Source organism: Cygnus olor, chromosome 6 (assembly GCF_009769625.2).
Source record: "Cygnus olor isolate bCygOlo1 chromosome 6, bCygOlo1.pri.v2, whole genome shotgun sequence".
NCBI classification, from domain to species: domain Eukaryota; kingdom Metazoa; phylum Chordata; class Aves; order Anseriformes; family Anatidae; genus Cygnus; species Cygnus olor.
This window is the reverse complement of record NC_049174.1, coordinates 34,685,056-34,706,165: the sequence shown is the minus strand read 5'-3', so window position 1 is coordinate 34,706,165 and position 21,110 is coordinate 34,685,056. Positions and strand designations below refer to the sequence as shown.

General features: G+C 40.1%; 1 protein-coding gene across 1 annotated transcript in view; it reads left to right on the top strand.

The window, feature by feature from the left end:
- The window catches only part of LOC121072201 (von Willebrand factor D and EGF domain-containing protein-like), a 177,984-nt gene that overhangs the window by 46,976 nt on the left and 109,898 nt on the right, over window positions 1-21,110 (top strand). The window contains exons 3-8 of the mRNA XM_040561583.1: window positions 737-962; window positions 3,575-3,807; window positions 10,905-10,994; window positions 12,279-12,414; window positions 16,267-16,484; window positions 19,153-19,226. Of these exons, the coding sequence (XP_040417517.1) occupies window positions 737-962; window positions 3,575-3,807; window positions 10,905-10,994; window positions 12,279-12,414; window positions 16,267-16,484; window positions 19,153-19,226 (977 nt within the window). The remainder of the gene's footprint in view (window positions 1-736; window positions 963-3,574; window positions 3,808-10,904; window positions 10,995-12,278; window positions 12,415-16,266; window positions 16,485-19,152; window positions 19,227-21,110) is intronic.

The following is a 21,110-nucleotide window of genomic DNA, read 5'->3' as shown; positions in this document are numbered from 1 at the left end:
CTGCCAGAGCTGGACTATTAGAAATAGTGTTGTTCCCTGTGGCTGGCTGAGGAAATGCAAAGCAGCAGCAGCAGACACTCTCTGTGGAATATCACTGATATATGAGAGTTGATTATCGCCAGTGTTTGGCATTAATTTGCAAACCTTAACTTAAATATTGCTATGCTTTGCATATTGGCAAATGATAGGTAACAGCACAGAGTAACAAGTTACCATTGTGACTGACTGTGAATATGTTCTTAGGTTCAGATTTTTTCCTAATCTCCCTGTTGAGGTACTGAAATTAAAGACAGCTTTGGGTAATCATGCCTCGTTAGTCCATGGAAAGAGCCTAGCACCTACAGAGGGCAAATCAGATCTGACATGCCTGAACATCCCTTTGTAAGTTGGGAAACATAAATTTGGTGCAACCTCTCCCAGCCACGACTCAAAATGCCATAGTCCTAACCATTTTAGGACCAACCCTTTCTGATACATATGCAGCTTGTCATGGGGATTTGCTGTGCTCAATGACGTTGGGGCTCTAACCCATGAATTTGGTTAATCTGTTAATATATATGTATTTTTTTATCTGTGTAAAGCCACATCTCTAAACCGAGCAAGACATTTTTCATCTCCAGCTATACAGCTCTTTCACTGACCCTCTAAGCTCCCTACAAAGTCTTGTCTTCCAGTGGCTCTCCATGGAGTCCTACTGCACTTTGCCACAAACTGTTTCTTTTGTGTGCATCCTCAGATGAACAAATGTGGGACACAAGCTCCGGTGTGGCTGTCGCTGAGATCTGAATCCCTGCCGGCTCCTGGTGAGATCAAGCAATTGACAGCCTGTGCTACCTGGCAGGTTTTTGGGAGCACCACAGACTGCTGCTTGTTTCGGATACCCGTTGCCGTCAGGAACTGCGGCGAGTTCTTTGTTTATCTCCTGCAGCCTACTCAAGGATGCATGGGCTACTGCGCGGAAGGTGAGGATGGGTAAAGTATTTATCAATAAGATTGTATATGCCTCTCTCGCCTCATGTTCAAAGGTCCTGGTACTGCAATACACATCTTGGTGACCTTGCGAGTCAAGCGTCGCTCCCAGTAAGATGCAGACCATGTAGAAAATAAATCAGCAGCACTCCAAGGTGTTCCTGAGGAATAGCTATTATTACCAGTGCACAATAAAAGCTGATGTGTACTACTGAAGAATTTTCTTGGTTTCAGTTCACAGGTAGCCTTTCATACTGTCTTTGGCTCTGCTTTGGCTTGAAGTTGCACAGCCAGCGAGAGGAGGCATCTCAGTTATAGTGAGGTGCTGTATCCAGGATACTGTATCTAAGGTTTGTTCTTATCTTAAATAATCCAGTATCCCCCCCCAAAAAAAGATAATTCAGAAACTCTGGAAGGAAAAAAAAAAATCTGATAACATCTTTATCACGACATTTATATAATTACTCTCATCAGAAATAATTTTCAGCCTACTACAGGAGATCTAACCTCTGTTTGGTAGCTAGGAAACAAAGGAAATAGCAGAAAGCAATTGCTCACTCTGTTAAACCTTCTGAACTTCAGAGCATGTTCAGGTGCGTATGGATTTAGTCAGAAAAGACAGTTCTTTGTCAAAGGGAAGAAATTGTCTTTAAACCTTACTTTCAGCATTTTTGGACAGAGACGTGACACACTGAGAAACTGAGGTTATCACCTTTAAATCAGACAAAAATCAAGTTTAAATAAATCCTAAAGAGAGAGTGATCTATTTTCTTATCTTTATCAATATTTTAGCATTCCCACATGAAGAAGAGAAGACAGAGGAAAAAAAAGGCTCAAAGAAAGTGGGATTAATTTATTATTTTGAAATAAGAAATAGGCATGAAAGTAAATGAAACTGCTCTTTAATTTCCACAATTCTTTCTCAGAAATGATTTTTTATCTGAATACCATCATTTTCAGTAAGCTTGGCTTTTTTTAACTTACATCTTTCTCCCACCTTTGTTTGAAGAATTTTTTTCCAATACATTTTGGGTGATTAATTTTGTCCTTTCTGTTGATCCATACCTATTCAATAATGTAAATCCACCTGTATTTTTCATAAAAGAAAGTTTATCCTTTCCCATCTATCCCAAACCAGTGACCTTCTTCCTTTTTCTTACTAAGGCTGTTGAAGCTTTCTCCTTTTTTTTTCTAGGCATTTAAGCAAGGTTCACCTCTGTTGAGTCCTCAGCTTCTTGATTTGGGGAAGTTTTTGCGATATTGTGCATTGGATGGAAAACACTTAAAGCTGAGGTTTTTTGTTTGGTTGGTTTTGGTTTTGTTTTTTCCTTTGGGGGAGGGGGGTGTTAACTCACTGTCTGAAATCCAGCTGTGAACACTGGACCACAGCAGCCTCTGTGCAACCTCAGGGCTGGGTCCAGCGGGCACTGTAGGGTCTCCTTGGTGGGACTTGATGACCTGCGGCCCCATCCCATCCACAGGGAGGCTGGGGAGCATGACACCTGTCGGCAATTCCCAGCTTCAGAACAAAACAGATTGCAAGCTTCACAGTTTGGCAGAAAGGATGTCACTGGGACGAGCAGCGTACGTGCTTGCAATTCTGCTCATGTCCTCCTACAAGCTGATCACTCAACTTTGTCCTTCTGGAAGAATTTCCTGCAAAAAGTCCTGATGTAAGTCGTAGTTTGAGGCAGCTTCCCCTAGAAACAAAAGAGTAAAGGATATAAACAACCAGCACTTATTCATATTTTAAATAACTTGTTTCTTTTTCTTACCTCTTGTTATTTGCCCTGGACAGATGTTAACATATTGGTTCTTCATTCTGCCAGAATAGCCTCAGACCTTACTCTCTTGAGCTTCCATAATATTTTCTACACTCCTGAAAAAAAAGTTTCTTAATATATCCTTTCAAAGCATCTGAACCAGCTTCTTGTTCTGTTTGAGCCTGGGTCTCTAGAGGTGAAAGAACATCACCCTACAGTATTATACATCTTTTTGTTTCTCCTTTCCAAGTGAATTTGAGAGGAATAAAAGTTTCGGACTTCATTACTTGTTGAAGCCTACAGAAAGCAGGCTGTATTTTTAGATTAGTGGTATTATTCTGGGCAGAGCGGGACTATACATAGCAGGGTCATCCTCAGAACGTCCCAGCACAGCCTGGCAAGGATTTTCACAGCATGGTGATATGAGCTGGGTGCTATTTGAGTTGACCTCTGCAGCATCATTCATTCTCATATCTCTTCTGTACTTACGGCAGAACTCAGATCAGAAGGCTTTGCTTCTGGGGAATGCAAAGCTGGCGGCCTTTGCCAGAGTAATTAATTTGTATTAATCCATGTGCTTTATTTCAATAACATTTCTCTGACTGCAAAATAAAAGAATCCCAGGTCTAATATTATAGCAATGGGTAGTCAGTACCAAATTAGCTATTTTCACACTTCACATGAAATATAATTCCTTGCTTACATAGTTAATAATCAAATCACAAGAAAACATGGTATTTCTCCCAGGTTTAGTTATATTGAAATCTTCCTGTTGAGACAATGATTGTAGCATTAAAAATAGCATTTTGTGCTACATCCTTCTTCTGTTTTTTGTCTTTCAGAAAACCTCCCAAGCTTGACTTTGCAGCCAGTGATAACTCCCGAGCTCGTGCAAGGTCGTGCCCACCTGAAATGCACCTGGGCTCCCCCCGGCTCCATACTGTTTATGCAGTACACGGTGGTCTGGTCACGCCTGGTCGCCCCTGGCACACGAGAGCAGATCCGGCATGACACCACCCCACAGGCTTTTTCCTTCCTGGAGATGAGCAGTGAAAATATCCGACTGGGAGACACGGTAATGACAGCCTCCACACAGCAACATGCGGTCAGGACCCCAGGGGGGTCAAATCCCTTCTGAAATCACTGGTTTTCTTTTTGTTTGGTTGGTTTTTATTTTATTTTTTTCCTAGTGCTGCTCCTCACTTGTTACACTTAACATCTAATGTAGAAAAAAATACTGAAACTGGGGCCTGTTGTGAAACAGGATTAAGTAGCATTTACCAGATTCAGGACTCATAACGTTTCTTTGGATTGCATGGCACTCCTGGAAGCTGTCCATTTTACTATTTTCTAAAGGCAACTTGAATATTTACACTTCCATTACAGCTTCAGTAGTATAAAGTTGGTATGAGTAGTAGGTACATGTGCCTCAGACAGCTTTTGAGTAGTATGTTTCATACCTTGCAGCAGAGAGAATTTGCAGTAGAGGCAGATTCAGCTATATGCACTCAGTAATTTTTATACTCATGGACCAGAGACACAATAACATCTTTTCACAGAAGAGAGAGATGGTACATTTTAAAATAGAGGGAGGTTTATTTTATGGTCTTTTTCATGGTGTTCTGCCTCTCTGATTCCAAATTCTTGGTTCAATAGCATACTGAAAGATAGAGTTCATTACAAAACAATCTGTAAGAAGTGTATTTGATGGCTTACACAGCAACACAGATCTAGCTTCAACAACAACAACAAAACAGAAGCCAATACAAGATGTGAAAAAAATTGACTTGGGTATGAATTCATGGCCTTTCATGGTACAGAAACAAGACTTTTAAAGTCAAATTAGGTTCATAACTTTTATAGGCAGAGAGCCATTAGTGATGCTACAACAAACTGAAAGAATAAACAGGGATAATGGCCTTGTGTTAAAAGTAGGTTGGAAATAGTCTTGGCATTTTGCAGCTTCTCTTTGAGATATTTAAGAAACGCGAATAAGCTTTTTCAAGTTCTTGAAAAGATGAGTCATCTATAACAGTAGCACAATCTAGATAGTATTTTTTTTTCTCATTTCTCCTCATAATTATGCCTTCTGAGTTCAGAATCTGACTGATGCTGCCCTCATTTATAACATAACACAAGGCAGACAATTCTGCCAGTTTTCAAGACAAGTTTGTGTTACAAAGAGATATTTTCATCAAAATAATTTCACTTGTAATCACTTCAAATCTAGATTTAACAATCCTGAGGGATTCAGAGAAAATATAGTTCTGTTAACTAGTCACACCACCAAATCTTTATAAGACCATTTTTATTATATTAAGTTTTCAGTAAGCCCTTCTTTGTCCTCTACTGAAACCCACACGTTTAATTTAGCAGGTTTAGTGAGACTAAAATGTTCTTTTCCTTGCTAGAATTTTTTAAAGGTCTTCACAGCCTATTTGACTAATTATAATTATCCATAAATCATCACTGGTGAAACCCAAGCAACAAAGCCTCAGCTGTATCTGGGAATTCAGTTCTGCAGAATAAGGATTAAAAAAGCATAGTACTGTGTTTGCCATCCCAGTCTGGGTTTCTGATAACAGTCACAAAGGGGGGAACACTCCTTTCACTCCCAGAGGCGTAAACCTGAAGCAACTCAATAAACATGGGTAGGACTAACACAAAGGGAAGGGGACACTATTAAGGGGAGATGAGAGACCTTGGGGACCAAATTCAATTGTGCAGACACAGTTCTCAACCTCCTGGGCCCAAGCAAGATGCAAGTAGGAGGAGTTTTTCACAGGCAGCTTTAAATGGAGACCAGATCTCTATTGATAGAGCCATATTAGAGAGTAGGCAATGAACGAGAAAGAGAGAGTCCTAGCTCTCTTTCCCCATCTCCATCCCTGTGGCTGCAGACCACCAGGTGTGTGGGTGTGATTCAGGGAAGAATTGCTCCCCCAAGATGCAGAAGTTGCAGCATTTACCAAACTACTTTCATTTAACCTACCTTTCACCTACCTGTGCATAGTCCGAATTTGACTTCAACATTTTTACAGGTGAATACTGGGAGCTGTATTATTTCTAAACCCTACCTAAAATCAGCATCTTCTCTGTTCATTTCTTGATAAAGCACTACAGCCAAGCAAAATTATTTTCTTTTAATCACTGTTTAGGTGATTGATATCTACTCTATTTTTTATCCATCAGAAAGTCCCCAAGTAATAGATTAGTCACATAATATAATATCTATCAATATATTCTAATATGCAGTCAAACCTTAGAGAAGAGTAGAGATTTACTGGTCAACATTTCTGAACTTGTATTGACTAAACAGTCAGTTATTTTTTAATAGCTATCATGTGTGCTTTTCTCCTACTTCTTTGGGTTCCAATTTTGTTATTTCAGACAGTAATGTTGGCAGCATAATGTTCGTGAAACTATTGCAGCCTTAAATAAATCTATAATATGTCGCTATTTCTATATGAACACTGAAAGAAGCTTACTCCACCTGATATGAAAATCCTGGCATTCCTAAGCCTTATTTATGCGATGGTGACAGAGGTCATTTCATTCCTCGAGGCACAGCCATCTATAAATTATAGCAGCACACTGTGAGTAATGAGTTATGCTAAGAAAGGTGTTCAGAAGAAAACCGTGGAGATTTTGCTCTGCACAGCAATCCCAAAGTTCATATGGTGAGGAGCAATTGTCACCATACATAAACTATGATGCACATTGTAAAATAAAAATGTTTAAGTAAAACTGGCCTTTCTAAGCTGCCTGCCAAAAGTGGCCATTTTGTGAGGCACTCTGCAACACTACAAGAATAAACCCAGCCAAAAAGACTGTAAATGAGTGCTTCAATACATGAGAGAGATAATTTTCACTCTCAAGGGAAGAGGAGTGAAATTTCCCACTGCTTAAGCATTAATCCTATCCCAGCCATTGGACTTGACATAGGAAACAACAGAAATAGGAAGAACTGCCTATTTGTAGGTTACACCTAAGTTTAAAATTTCTTTCTGAAACTTCAGACAGAGAACGAGAAGCATCCCCGCAGAACACAGAGCTCCAGGTGGACCCGAAATGAGATTTTAATGCAGAAAGGGGCAGACAGTGATGAGCAAAGCTCTGCACCTGATAAGATGCCGCACTTCTACCCTGGGAAGATTTATTTCCTTAGTAGATGAAGGACCTGCAGTGAGCCTCCGCATACTATTTGGCAATTTCCCACTAGAAAGAGCTGCCTGTTTATGGATAGCCTATAGCTGAGCGGGACCTCCTACGGGTCAGGTCTCACCGCTGCCCAGCTCCCTCCCTTCTACAGCAACAGCCCTTTGCAGGGTACAATTTATGTCCAAAAGCCTTAAGGGCTATTTTATTAATTTACTCAATGTGAGGCTCTCCCTACTTGTCCCTTCCCACTAACCCTTCTGGAGAGCATGTCCAGAGACCTTGTTCCTTCCCCTTTCTGCAAATAAGTACAGCCAGATCATTTCTGGGAGCTAAACTCCCCACTCCTCCAGCTTTCCTAGGAGCACCTGCCTTCAGCTCTGCTCCTCCCTTGCTCTTCTCACCCAGGCTGTACACCACAGCTCCTCCCACGCACACTCCCCAGCTCCCAGCAGCACCACTCCTCTATGCTTCTCTAACCCCAGCCCATTAGTGTTTAATTGAGGAGGATAGGGCAGTGGAGGCTTTCCCAGCCATCACAAGATACCTTTTCACCTGGCACGATTGATTCCCTGCCAAACCCTTCACCTGCAAGCCATCAGTGTGCATGAGTGACTCTTACCCTTGCAGCCCCTGCCTGCCTTCTGGCATGGGCTGTTCAGCTGTGAGGGTAGCTCCAAGTCTTGGAGTTAATAGAGTGAATCAGCCACAGTTAGGCTCCTGCACCTTACTGGAAGCACACAGACTTCCCTGCCCAGTGAATAGGCAAGAGCAGGCATCCCAAAATGCTACCTTATGCACCAGATGCATGTCCTGCCCTTCCCAAGGGGTATCCCAACTCCTGGGGCACAAGCTGCAGAAGGACAGGAGGCAGGACTGCAGCCAGGAACTGCCATGAACATTGCTTATTTTCCCTGGTGTGTGTTTAGGTGAGGTAGGTGAGCAGTACTGATGGATGGTTCCAGCCCCAGTGCCCCAACCTGGCAGCTCTCCTCATTTTGGGGACATGTGGCACTGCCCCTGGGACGTGGCTGGGAAGGATGGTGGCACCTTATTTGCCAGTGCTTTGAGAAGTGTATAGCTGAGATCAGCCTTTCTGAAGCTTCCCAAAAAGAACAAATTGCCTTGCAAACCTGGGAGCCTTCACAGATCAGTGACTGATGAGCAGGGATGGGTGCTGATCACAAAAACAGGCACCTCCAGGTTCCTCCAGGAACCCAACCCCTTGCCCAAGCCCAGCCCAAACACCTTTAGCATCAGCACTGCCCGAGGTGGGTAAGCTACTCAGGGCACTGTGACTCAAAAAATTATCCTTTGGATTCAAGGAAGGGTTGTAACCCAGAGCCTTCTGAAGCTGCTTGGCCATAGGATGTGTGCAGTGCCTTCAGATGATGCAGCTGAAGAGTGTGCTGCTGCATGTGCTGGGAAGTGCCCCCGACACCTCTGCTCGCTGCCTTTGAAGGTGGGAGAACACATGAATGAGGCTTTATTTGAGCTTTTCTGTCCCTGCCCTCAACCCTGTGTCTCTCACCACGTGCTCAAGCTACCACAAATGATCTCCATGCTGCATTTAGAAGTAATTAGGGGTGTGGAAAGGGGTGAAACTGGAGGTTTTTGTTTTTTCTTTTCTGTTTGAAAATGAGTACAAATAATGCATTTGAGGAAGATTTAGTCTCTGGGAACTCTAAAAAAATAATTTTGATGTGCAAGTCATTTGGGGAGAATTTGCCAAAGATGGTGACAGGTTCCAGAATTAAAATACTCTCCCAAATCACTTCCCAAGCTGCCCGACCTCCACCAAATCAGTGACTGAATTCTGCTTTTCACTGAATATGCTGCTCCCTGGGTTCACAGTGAAGTGGGAAGAAATCTGATAGAGTTCACTTAAAGGCATAAACCTGCTCCAAAACACAGGAAAGGAGACATTTCGGCAAATAACTGACAGCACACTGCTGTCAGTATTGCTTTTATCTCTTTGCTTTAAAAAGGCAGCATCTGTAGAAGGGGGAGAGAAAGAAGAGAAATAAAAAATTGATTACTGAACTAGAGAAAGAGAGCAAGTATTTAGCTGAAGGCAAATAAATAAATAAATAAAAATCTCCTTGCAGTGACTATCATAATAATGATGTGACAAACTGTCAACCTGTAGCTCGGTAGCCAATGAACACATCGGTTGGTTGTGAAGCGAAGTGCGCACCTAACAAGGTAAAGGCACTACAAGGAGAGGAGCGATAGGAAAGACAGGAGTGAAATGTAACTTGTGACGGGTGTCTGTACACCGAGAATTGGGAAAGCTTGTGCTAATCTCCATAGGTGCTGGAGGTAGAACTGGAATGGACTGAAAATCTCCTCAGCATGTCTTTATAGAGTAATTTTCCATTTTGATGTTATCAATAAAACATACCTCTTTTCTACAACAGGAGAAAACACAGTGTGTGCAGGGAATGGAGCTGGGTCCCCACGTGCTGCAGGGTATTTTGGGGCAGATCCCTGGGAGATGCCCCTGCCAGCACGACACATCCTTGTGAGCAGCCCTGCTGCTCCGTCTGAACGATTTGGGTAAAAATCACTGAAGCAGAAAAGTGCAAACAGCCCACCAAGCATAAATATAATATCTGCAATGCAGGTGCCCTGGATTTGCTTACTGAGCTCTGTATGGGATTTGTTTTTATTATTTTTCTTACTATTTTATATTTTTTTATTATTACCTGGAGAACACAAGTTTCTCTCCTTTGGAGGCAAATTAGCTAACAACAGTGTTTCTGAGGGATTTTAACCTTAAGAGATCTCTGAGGCCCATGTCGCTTTTCCTCCAGATTGGAGAACGATAAGGTGGTAATGAACAGGAGTTTTTTGGGTGGTGAAGGAAATACTCCAGAGCAGTATGCAGCTCATGCGCATAGGACCACAAGAATTTGAAAATGCCCTGTTTTTTGAGCTGTTTTTGCTGTCACTGGCCATGAGAGTAGTACCTGAGCAGGCCGGTGAGAGCCACTGGGAGACACGGAATCTGTCTGGAGGAGCTCCTCACCATGCAAAGTAAATCAGATCGGTCTGCTTCCTCTTCATGGGTCACTTGAGGCTTCAAAAAGGCAGCAGCTATAAATATGCCATCTGACCGATTGGAATTGATTTATTATGGCACAAGCTGTTACTCCATTTCCGAGAAAAAGGCCCCCAAAAAATGAGAGCTACAGTTTCAGAGCTGGCTGTAGTTTGCTTTAAGGAAAAATTCTGTAGTTTAATCTTATGATCCTAGAAATGATGTTAGCAGTTTGGGTTTTGTGAAAGCAATGAAACATTAAGATGGCAGATGGTGTGCGGGCTCAGCAGAGATAAAGGTTGCGTGACTGTGCTAGAAATAAAGCATAAATGGCATGGTACATTGTGTCTGGTGTTTTTTTTGTTTGGGGGGATTTTTTTTTATTATAATTTTTTTTTTTTTTATACTATAAACCTTTCAGGCACATCTGCATCATCTTTTATATTGCAATAAGAAAAATGGAGCTCCTTATATTGCTGACACTGTTTCTGAGGCTGGATAACTGTCAAACTAATTTAAATTAAAAAACAACTTTAAAACATGGTATTCAATCCATCAGGCATTCTGAAGTCTGGGATCCCAAGGGCCAGTGTCCTGAACTTGACAGCAATGTCTATAAATGGTGTAATTCTCCCTAATTAAAATGAGTTAATATTACTAACCTTTACAAGTTGTTTGGAAGAATAAAAAAGAAAATGCACTGTAAGCATTCAGTGTTATTAATTGTTTAGACAGAAGCCATGTTTCTTTGCATCAAAAATTCTTTCAGATCTCAAGGTTTATGCATAAACATTCTTAATACCTTGCCCCCCCAAATATGTTTCAATGTTTTTTGTTTGTTTGTTAAAAAAAAAAAAAAAAAAAAAAAAAAAAAAAAAAAAAAGCTCAGCAACCCAGAGGAACAAGAAGATGTATAATTATTTGGGTTTTGTTCAAGAAAAGCTATAGCACACACTGTTTATTTACTGCAGGTCTTTTGCACTGTCACTGCGTTTGCAAGGGACACTCCTGAGCAACAATCATTGCCTGAGGAGAGCAAAGGTTTCTACGCCGGGATTAAGGTAACGCCGGTGGCCCTGATTTCCTGACTTCTCCAGCGTCTCCTTGGGGAATATTTATATATTATCTGACACGCTCTGACAAACAAGGCACAGACACATAGGCCTTGATCATCATAACCGGCACTGCTTTTATGCTCACTTTGTGAAAATGGCTTAATAAATTATATGGCTTTCAGTCTGTTTGCAAAATGCCCTAAAGCACCCATCAGCAGAGTGTGCAGGTGTTGACACTAATGCAGCATAAAGAATGTGCAAAACTACATCTGCCAGTAAATACGCCCCAAAGTACTCTGGTGGTTATGTATAAATGGAAGCCACACATACAAAGATGCAGATTTTTTTTCTAACTAAACCAGAACAAAATGAAAACAGGTATGAATTTTTATCCATCTCCTCCTTATGGTCATGCCCTACAAAAATCAAGTTGCTGAGGGTAAGTCACACTGAGTGCAAAGCCTGGGTCTAATCCTACCCAAGGATGTGACTGTCATCCAGGAGAATTTGAGATCTTCTAAGCATCTAATTTTCATGCCTACAAGAATGGGCTTTGAAAAAAAAAAATGGAAGCCTGTTCTGTGTCATTGGAAGAACAGTTACAGGTTTTTTTATCAATGTCCAAATTTCCCAGGGAATGGAAATTCCCATTTCTTACTGGCCCTGGGTGCTGTTTCTGCTCTTGCCCCAAGAGAACAGCCATGCAGAAACCGCCCAGCCCCAGCTCCTCTCCCTCATGCACTGAAGCTGCAATATATTATGTATAGAGAAATCCTTCTTCATGCCATAGCAGGGAAGAGGAATCGGGTGAAAATTGCACTAGCTTTGCACCTGGGGCAGAGTACAAATATAGAGTCCACGATCATGAGGTAATGCCGTACTTTAGGTTATAAATACTACCGGTATTTCTCTCAGTGCATTGGAATGGGAGCTCCTTTTAACCAGGGATATTAAAAATGAACAAATTCTATGGTGGCATACTATTTTCAGGCTTAATAATAACCTATTTTTAGATGAGGAGATGAGAATTAATTAGACACTATCTATGACAACTGCAAACATTATTTTATTATTTTTTTTAATTACGAAGAGCGTTACAATATTTTAACAAAAAATTACCTTTGGAAAGTTGCAGATGATTTCTATGAAGTTATTATTATGAAGATTATTATTATTTTACAAGCAATTATATTGATTCATAATTCATTAAAAACACTCAAAATGTCAAAAATATCAGTATTGCCTTATTAATCTATCAAAATGATGTAAAAGTTATTTTTTTATTTCCAGTTTTTACCAGAATCGTTACAAATTGCAGAAGATGGCAAGGAACATGTTTTGACCATTCTGAGCACTGTGCCCATTACCTGTTCTGGGCATGATGATTCCTGTAAAATCACATTACAGCTAAATACTGAGGATTTGGGTGAGTTTTACATATTGGCATCAAATCAATGTGATTAATTTTTCCTGCAATTCCATTACAATGAATTCTAGATGAAATTATAAGACTTAAATAACTAAAGAGGGCAGAGCCTATAAGCTCAACAAACTAAGCCATATATTGATTTGCAAAATAAAATAGATGATGATATCACTCAGGTATTTGACACCAAAAAATATCTGAGCTGTCTTAATAGCTGTCTTAACCTGAACAACAGTCCATGAATATTTATGGGGGGAAATAACTATGAGCAGAAGACCTTTTTTTAAAAAAAAATCCAGGAGCATAATGTTCTATTTATAATTTTTTGTAGCAGAAATGGCCTTAGCTAGAATAATTTTATCAATTATCAATAAGAAACTCACCTGCGTATTGATTATTCAGTAAATGTGTATCAAAGCCTTTTTTCTTTCTTTTCTGTCTTACAGTTATTGTCTTAATAAAGAAGAAAAAAAAAAAAACATTATTATGATTATTTATTATTCTCTTTCTAAAGTTATTTTTTTAACTTGGAAATATTGACAATGTCACTTAGAAAATCCTCTTGCTCTTTTAAACAGTGTATGTTTTCCCAGGTTAATCTGGTGGAATATCATGCTTAACCAAGGGACCTATATGGATTTTTACTTACCATTTACAATAAATAAAACATCCAACCATTTTTCTAACAAGAGATTTATTTTTCTTCCATAGGTGATTCAGTGAGAAAAATGTTTATAGATAGGATTAAAGCACAAAAAGACAGTTCAAATAAAAATAATATTAAAAAAAAAAAAGTTGCCAAAGCCCAGATAGTTCCTGATATTTTTCCCTTTCTGAATTCCTCTCCTTTCTCTCCCCATCCTCAGCCAAGTGTACAGACAAAACAAAACAAAAAAAATCATTCAAATGATATCATAACGCAATGATCTTAAACTGAACGGCACCTTATGGTTCCAGCAGCTGTGTTGGCTGTCATACATGGAGTACTTTGCATTTCTTCATGGCTCAGTGCTGCTCCCTTCTACATATTGCTCTTGGCTTACAGTCTCTGCTAGTCCATCAGGCAAACATTTGCTGAGCTCATGGGAACAGATTTTCTTAGATATTGAGGTAGCTAAGAATGCAGGCTTGTGTGTGGTGGAATATCCCCGAAACCTCCAAGCAACCTGCAAACCTACAGCTGACAGGGATCAAATGAGAATTAGTCATATAAACTATCAAGGTAATTTTTGAGTTTGATAGATTGGACTGAGGCTGACCCCTCGCTATGGTCTTCTCCAGTCCCACAACATGCATTTTACTGGAAGAAAAAGATGAGGCAAGATCTGTAGAAGCAGATTTATTTTCATTTTGTCAATGGGCATGATGTGTTGGTGGCAAGATTTGCCAGGATGGAGTCAAAACTTGACCAATTAACTAATCTTTGAAGTAGTTTGCTGTTAAAGAGGCAGTTTTAATCAACACATTTCTGTAGCTTAAACTAATAACCAACTCTAACCTTTGATTACTCCACCCTGAGGCTGTTTCCTTGGATGGCAGTTCAACTAGTATTGATCAATTGAGATATCTATATGTACTTAAGGTTGAGTACCTACTGCTGGGTGTTTGTACAACCATAGGTTTGTTTCCAGCCTTTATTGTCAGTAGGGTCCATTTTTTTATCTGAAGGAATGCTGTGGGCTTCTGAAAAACACAGTGTCAGCCACAGTGCTATAAATTGAAAATGAAAACAATTTTAGCTGAGATTCGTTTATACCGAGCAAATTAACCAACAAGCTCCTTGTCTGACTGAGTCCATCTGACAACACTGTTGTGTTAATTATGTAGGGAATAAGTGATAAGAAAGCTAATTACAAGCGCAGAAATATCTCTCTAAGTTCAGACAATATCATAATGAATGCCAAGACACAGCAAAGCCACTGGAGTTCGGCTTCTGTTAAGTTTATCATTGCTATTTTGACAAGATGATTTTCTTTGATTTTAAACTTTTGTTCTGGGTTGTGAGCAGAGCTTGTGGGACTGTAATAGCAATAACTATTCTTCATGGAAGCCTCCAATTTAATTGAATCAAAAACCTTGAAAATAAACCAGGACTTTTCTGTAAGATGTAAGGCATCCTTTAAGGATTTGGAATGAGTGATGATGTGCTATTAACATTTGTAGGTTTTTAGTTTCATTCTTAGAGAACTCTACAGGGTTAATTTCAATTACATTTTATGAGTCTTTTCCATAAGGAATAAAATGTTGATTATGTGATTGCATTAGAAATACCATTGTAAAATACCTGAATGTCATCTACTATAAATTATTAAGCAATTCTACAAATGGGAAAAATGATATGGAAATCACTTATTTTCATATCTGATTAATTCTATTGCCATCATTTCTATAACACTGTTCTTATCAGCTGATAATTATTGGTCTGGGACAGAAAGCTAAACACTCAGCACAAATGCCGGCAGTCCTGAAATCAGCAGCAGGATTCTGATGGGCTGGTAGGGCCATGATTTCATTCTTTACCTAACAAAGGACTCACGAAGGGTTGGTCTGCTCCTGAGGAGCAGATAGACACTATTTGAAATGCAGACCAGCTGTATCACAACCATATGCTATCATTATTCACTGTTCATAAATAAAAAATGATAATAAGTGTCAATGTAAGAGAAATCAAGCAGTTTGGTTTGTCCTTTACCTGGGATTTGAGCATGCAGGGTTAATCCTCAAGGGAAATGGACACTACTAGCCCTACTAGAAAAGGTTTCTTTTGGAAATATATGATGTGCAAAGCTGCATGAATAACTTGGGTTGCCATTGCCATACTGATTTTATTCACCATCCTTAACTTCCCTACCCATCACAGATACCTACATAGTCAGTATCACCATTAACTTGTTACTTTTCCACAATCTTTTAGTGAATTTCCTTGTGAGGGGGAGTGGAGAGGCAGGTGACCTATTCTCCGTTATCACCAGTGATAGGACTCGCAGGAACAGTGTTAAGCTGAGGCAGGGGAAGTTTAGGCTGGACATCAGGAAGAGGTTCTTCACCGAGAGGGTGGTTGCACACTGGAACAGGCTCCCCAGTGAAGTAGTCACTGCACCAAGCCTGTCTGAATTTAAGAAGCGATTGGACTGTGCACTTAGTCATATGGTCTAAACTTTTGAGTAGACCTGTGTGGTGCCAGGAGTTGGACCTGATGATCCTTATGGGTCCCTTCCAACTCAGGATATTCTATGATTCTATGATTCTATGAATTTATCCTCACAACCCCATTATTTTACAGTTTGGAAAGTAAAGCACAGTATCACAGTATAACCAAAAGAAAGTAACAGAGAAAGCTCTCCAAATCTGCTGCATTTATCTTCCCATGATGGATCCAAAGTTCACTAAAAACTGACTGGAGAACATTCCCTTTCCAGATCAAAAATTCTCTGTGCTTTAAATTAAATAACTCCCAGCAGATACCTTGTTATAATAAAGCTAGTGAAAGATAAATGTTTTCCAGAAACACAGTTTCATCTCTTTCTTTGTCACAAAAACAACTCATCTTCATTTCCTGGGCATGGACCCATAAAGATAAGACTGTCATTCCAGAAATATTAACACCTGTGGACAGAAAAGCACCAATGAGTTTCAGTAAGCTGTCTACTGCAGGGGAAAAAAAAAAAAAAAAAAAAAAAAAAAAGTAAAATGTGCTAAAGGATGCCAGATTGAGTCAGTTGCAACCATCTTCATGCAAAACCTCTCTGAATTCAACACATATGTGTCCTGGAATGTAAAGTATTTGTGTTGGATGGGATCGATGACTGTTTGGGTATCTCTTGTCAGACTCAGTGTTCCTGTTCATTTTAGACAGGCAATTACCAGGGCCCCCAGACATCGCCCTTTCGTCATGCCAGGTGGACCTGGTGCCAGCGCCCTGCTCCAAGGGCAGCTGTGCAGCAGCCACGCTGACGGTGACAGCCGTGACAGACTTCGCTCAGGATGGGAACCGCATCAGCCGCATCAGAGCTGAGCCAGTCGGATGGAGAGATTCGCTTTGGAAGGCTCACACAGCAAAGGATGTGAAGGTTAGGTCCTAAAATGGAAAATGTGACAAATTTAAATGGGAAGAATAGCATCGGAGAAAATGAGGCAATGAAAAACCTTAACCATATAAAAACCTGTGGACCACTGTTCCCACAGTAACCTAAAACACGCTCTCTGAAAACTAACAAGTGAAGCTTTTTGCTTTAACAGATTTAGGTTTCATTCTAATTAGACCGTCAGTAAGGCCAACAGATGGATTATATGTGTAACCAGCCAGCGGTTTGGACAAAAGCAGAGGAAAGGCTGTATCTTGGTAATGAGAAAGGAAGGTTCAGCATCACCGTGTTCAATATGTGACTGTTCCAGGAATCTCTAGGACACCTCTGACAACAACAGTCTCTTCATTTATCGCAGTACAGAGCATCCAAAGTAAAGATAATGGGAATCAATCAGGGAGGCTAGCCACACTGTCCACGCAGGAAGCCTGGCCAAGGCAGTATGGTGGGCAGGAGCTGGCCTGCTGGCTGTGGAACTGGTTTAGAGCTTCAGCTGGGAAGTCTGAAAGCCAAAATCCCACCACCTGGGGGAATAAGCAAGAAGACAGATTTGACTCAGCTAAAACTCTCAGAGCAGTTGGAACATCCAAGCTGGAGCATTTAAAATAACTGAAAACAAGCTCCCAGATAAATCTGTAAGTTCACTGTCCTGATTCTGATGGATTTACTCATGGTAGGATAAGATTAAATTGGACCAAAAGAATTTTTGTCTTCAAATGTAAAACGTCTAGCATGTGCTTATTTCCTTTCTTCTCCAGCACAGGCTTCCCTTACACTTTTTAAGATTCTTAAATCAGAAATTGCAGACAATTCAATGTAGTGCACACTCATACCCATATTTTTTTCTTGGAAGCTATGAATGCTTCCATTAAAGTATGAAAATGTAGCAAATATGAAATGGAATTAATCAATTTTAATAATAAATTCCATCTATCTCAGTTAAAACTTGATCTATGAAAACATAATAGACATTACCTTCTATTCCCCCCTATTTCCCCATTGCTGCTTTGCAGTTAATTAGAGGCATTAATGTAAAACTGCTCCTGCAACAGGAGAAATCCGTATATTAAAATCCACATAGTCTATAGTCCTTCAGACTTGCTCAAATATTTTTGATTTATCTGAAAATTGAACAGAAATGGTGGGCAGAACATTCTGACAAATTCAGACACCTGAAAAAATTGATTTCTTCAGCACACTAGGGCTGCCTATAACTGAGACTTGCATCCTTTGCCAGCACCATGCAAGAAAACAGCAGAGCAGAAAAGGTTGTGGCCATGGAGAAAATTAGAAAATTTGGAGATACTTCTTTACATCACTCTGGTAAACACAAATGATACAATTGACCTCAGATCAAAAAGGTGTTCAAAGAGGTGTTAAGTTCTTCATTCCTCCAGACAATCACTTTAATAGTCTGGGATGCCAAACACCTGTGGGTGTCTAAGCAATGTCTCTGTGTGATGGTTGAGGGACATTTTGAAATACAGATGATTTATTGCCTCAGGTGAGGAATTTTATCAAGTACTGTGGTTCTATCTTCACCCTCTTATTCATTTATTTAATTTCTCCACTGTTCCTAAAAGCTAAATTCTACTTTGTCGCTGAAAGACTGCACAAGGATATACTGGCCATTCTTCTTCCCTGCTCTGCAGATGGTGGCAGAACTAACTGAATTGCACCTTTGGATTTCTCATGGGCAAAGAGCACGCAAGGAATGAACAGCCCTGGCCAAGAAATCAGCCCGGCAGGCTGGATATGGGAAAATCATAATACTTCATCATGCCCACCAGTGTGACTGGGAGCCCTTTGTATTGCAAATCGCTGCACACCCCAGTCTTGCATTTCTGAGGGTTGGATAGCAGAGTACACAGCCATGACAAGGAGCCATCTTGAGAGGCAGAGGAAGTACAGGCCCAGCAGGGCCTGAGATTCAGGTCTTGCAACTTCCAAGGGAGTTTCCTGACTTCTGGCTTTCATAGGTATATCTGCTCCTTGCAGGTCACCAGGACTCTTAGACCTTGTCTGTGACCTGGTTTATTTCCAAGTAACCAAGAGCCGAAGCTGATGATCCTTGTTGCTCTAGTAAATCCTTTCCTCTTTCATTCATGTGCCAAAAGCAGACAGCTCCACCAGCTTAATTTGTGTCCTTGTCACCAGTACCCAATTGATAATGTTCACATAAAATTTACAAATCAGACATTCATATGCTGTATCAGGAAATTTAAGGTCAAGCTAGGGGACAGACAGTGACTACTGCTAAAATATGCTAATGCTACTTAATTACAGCATACCTTATACAATCCTTAAGGCATTAAAATTAGTACAATTTAATGAGCACTCTACTCTCTTGATAATTTCAGTGAATGATCTACTTCTTAGCAAAGAAGTTTAATACAAAAGGTTTGCTTTTTACCAGCTAGACAGTGCATTACATCAGGTAGAATAGGAGCACTTTGAACTCCCATATTGCATGGGATTAAACTCAGTTGTTTGAAAGCGAAGCCTATTTTGTACCCATCCACAGTTATGTTTTAGAAGTCAGACTTTAGTTTGTACTTGACACATGAATCCTGCCCCTAATGTTTTGTGAGGAGCGGTAATGAAGAAAAACTGCTGTGTAGACTGTATTCATTACGCATTTCATTTTAACTAGGTCACAGTTCGAGACCTCCCAACAGGGAACTGCTACTCTTTCACTGATCCACACATTATCACATTTGATGGATGGTGAGTATTCTACTTTGAAATAATTTGGCTCGATTACTGCAGTTTTCAGTTTCTGGATATAGCATGCATTTGCCTTTACATTAGAATACCAAAAAAAGCATTGTACTAGTTTGCTTATAATGATTAATGTAGTGTCTCAGTAACATACATGTTTTCCTTCCAACTGTTTATATTCCGTTTAACAAAAGGACTGGAAAAGGATTAATTTTGAATCTGCAATGGTTTTGAGAGTGAATTATTATTACAAGCTCAAGGTCAGACTCCAAAATGTTCTTCAAACAAAACCATCATTAATGACTTTGAGAGAGTTTCTGTGTCATGTGGCATGGTGTTAAGAGACTCCCCAGTTCCACCCAGGTGAGCCACCCTGTCCCTGTATAAGCACATCTTGTACAAATAGCCCTTGTTGTTCCTGACAGTTTAGTAATACCTGACACAAATTCATCCAGCCCAAATATGCTCTTGCATTCTCCTATCTACTTCCAGGTCTGGTTTACTCATGGCTATATCTCTGCATGGAGCTGACAGTCATAATCACAACCAAAACATGATAAAAATGGTTCTGCGGGCTCAGGCAAAAGAAGTCTAGAAATTATGAGTGGCAAATGTCAGGGAAAGTATGCAAAAATATTGCAAAACTAAGTTGTTCATCCTTCTATATTGTCCAGATGTCTTCCTACATAAGTTGCTTAAAAACTTAGTGAGCCAAACGCAGTATCTTTGTGTTTGAAAACTTGCACTCTACCCTAGCTATGAAACATAACAAAGTTTTTAAAGTTTACATCTGGCATGTTTGAAGTAAAGTTACTAATATTTCAGATCACATTCCAGTTTTGTCATTCCACCGTTAACCTCCTAATGGCACAGATAATGACTTTATGAGCATAGCGTCCACAGGGGCTCGGCAGGCGTGATATTCTAATTTCGATATCCTAATGTCCCAATTTCAATCCAGCATGCTCTGGAGGCAGCAGCACATATTTGTCAGAACATGAACTCTGAAATGACGTCAAAGCTGCAGAAATCTCTCGATGAAATAGGAGTGAGAAAGGCAGTGGCTCTGTTAAAGACTACACATCTGCCTCAAATAAAGATGTTGCCTAAACTGGGTAGTCTGAGCTAGGAGATTAGCTCTGCACACCTGGGACTTTCTAGTTTCCCTCCTCCTTTTGCCATATGCCATCTCCAATGTGTTCAAGCACTTATTTCATGCAAGTTTGGTTTCTCAATATAAAGAAGATGGGGAAGAACAACAAGTGGTACACAGACATTTATGTGCCTCTTGGTATTCACCATTATTTCAACTCTGTATATTACATGAGATTAGAATATTATTTAAAAACTCTTTGTACATTTATGTTTTAAAATATTCTGTTCTGATTTAGGGCCAAGGCTGGACAGGGACCTGACAGTTTGTTGTATTTAGGAAGTCATAAATTACTGAGAATGGCTTTTTGGAATGCGGGAATACTATCAGCCGTGTGGAACAATTTTACATAGCTTCCATGGGAAAAAGGTCTAAAATAAAACAAAGAAATTTTATTTCAGTAACTCATTTTGGAGCCCTGTTACTTACAGCACATGGAAATACTTCTAATTCTAAGCAATTTATAATTCCATTTAAGCACAAGCAGTTTGGAAATGCCTGTCCTTCTGTGGCACCCTGCCTCAGAGTCACACAACTCTGAAACAGAAAAGTCCCAGGAATACCTGGCCCCTTGATAACCTCACATTTCTTCACTGTGGGCATTCATTACTGCTCTGTCCAGTATAGCTTTAAATGAGCCAAGTGATGGGGCTTTTGCCATCTCAATAACCAGGTTATTTCACTAAGATATATCATTTGATATTCAGCCAAGTTTCTTACCCATCATTTCACAGTCC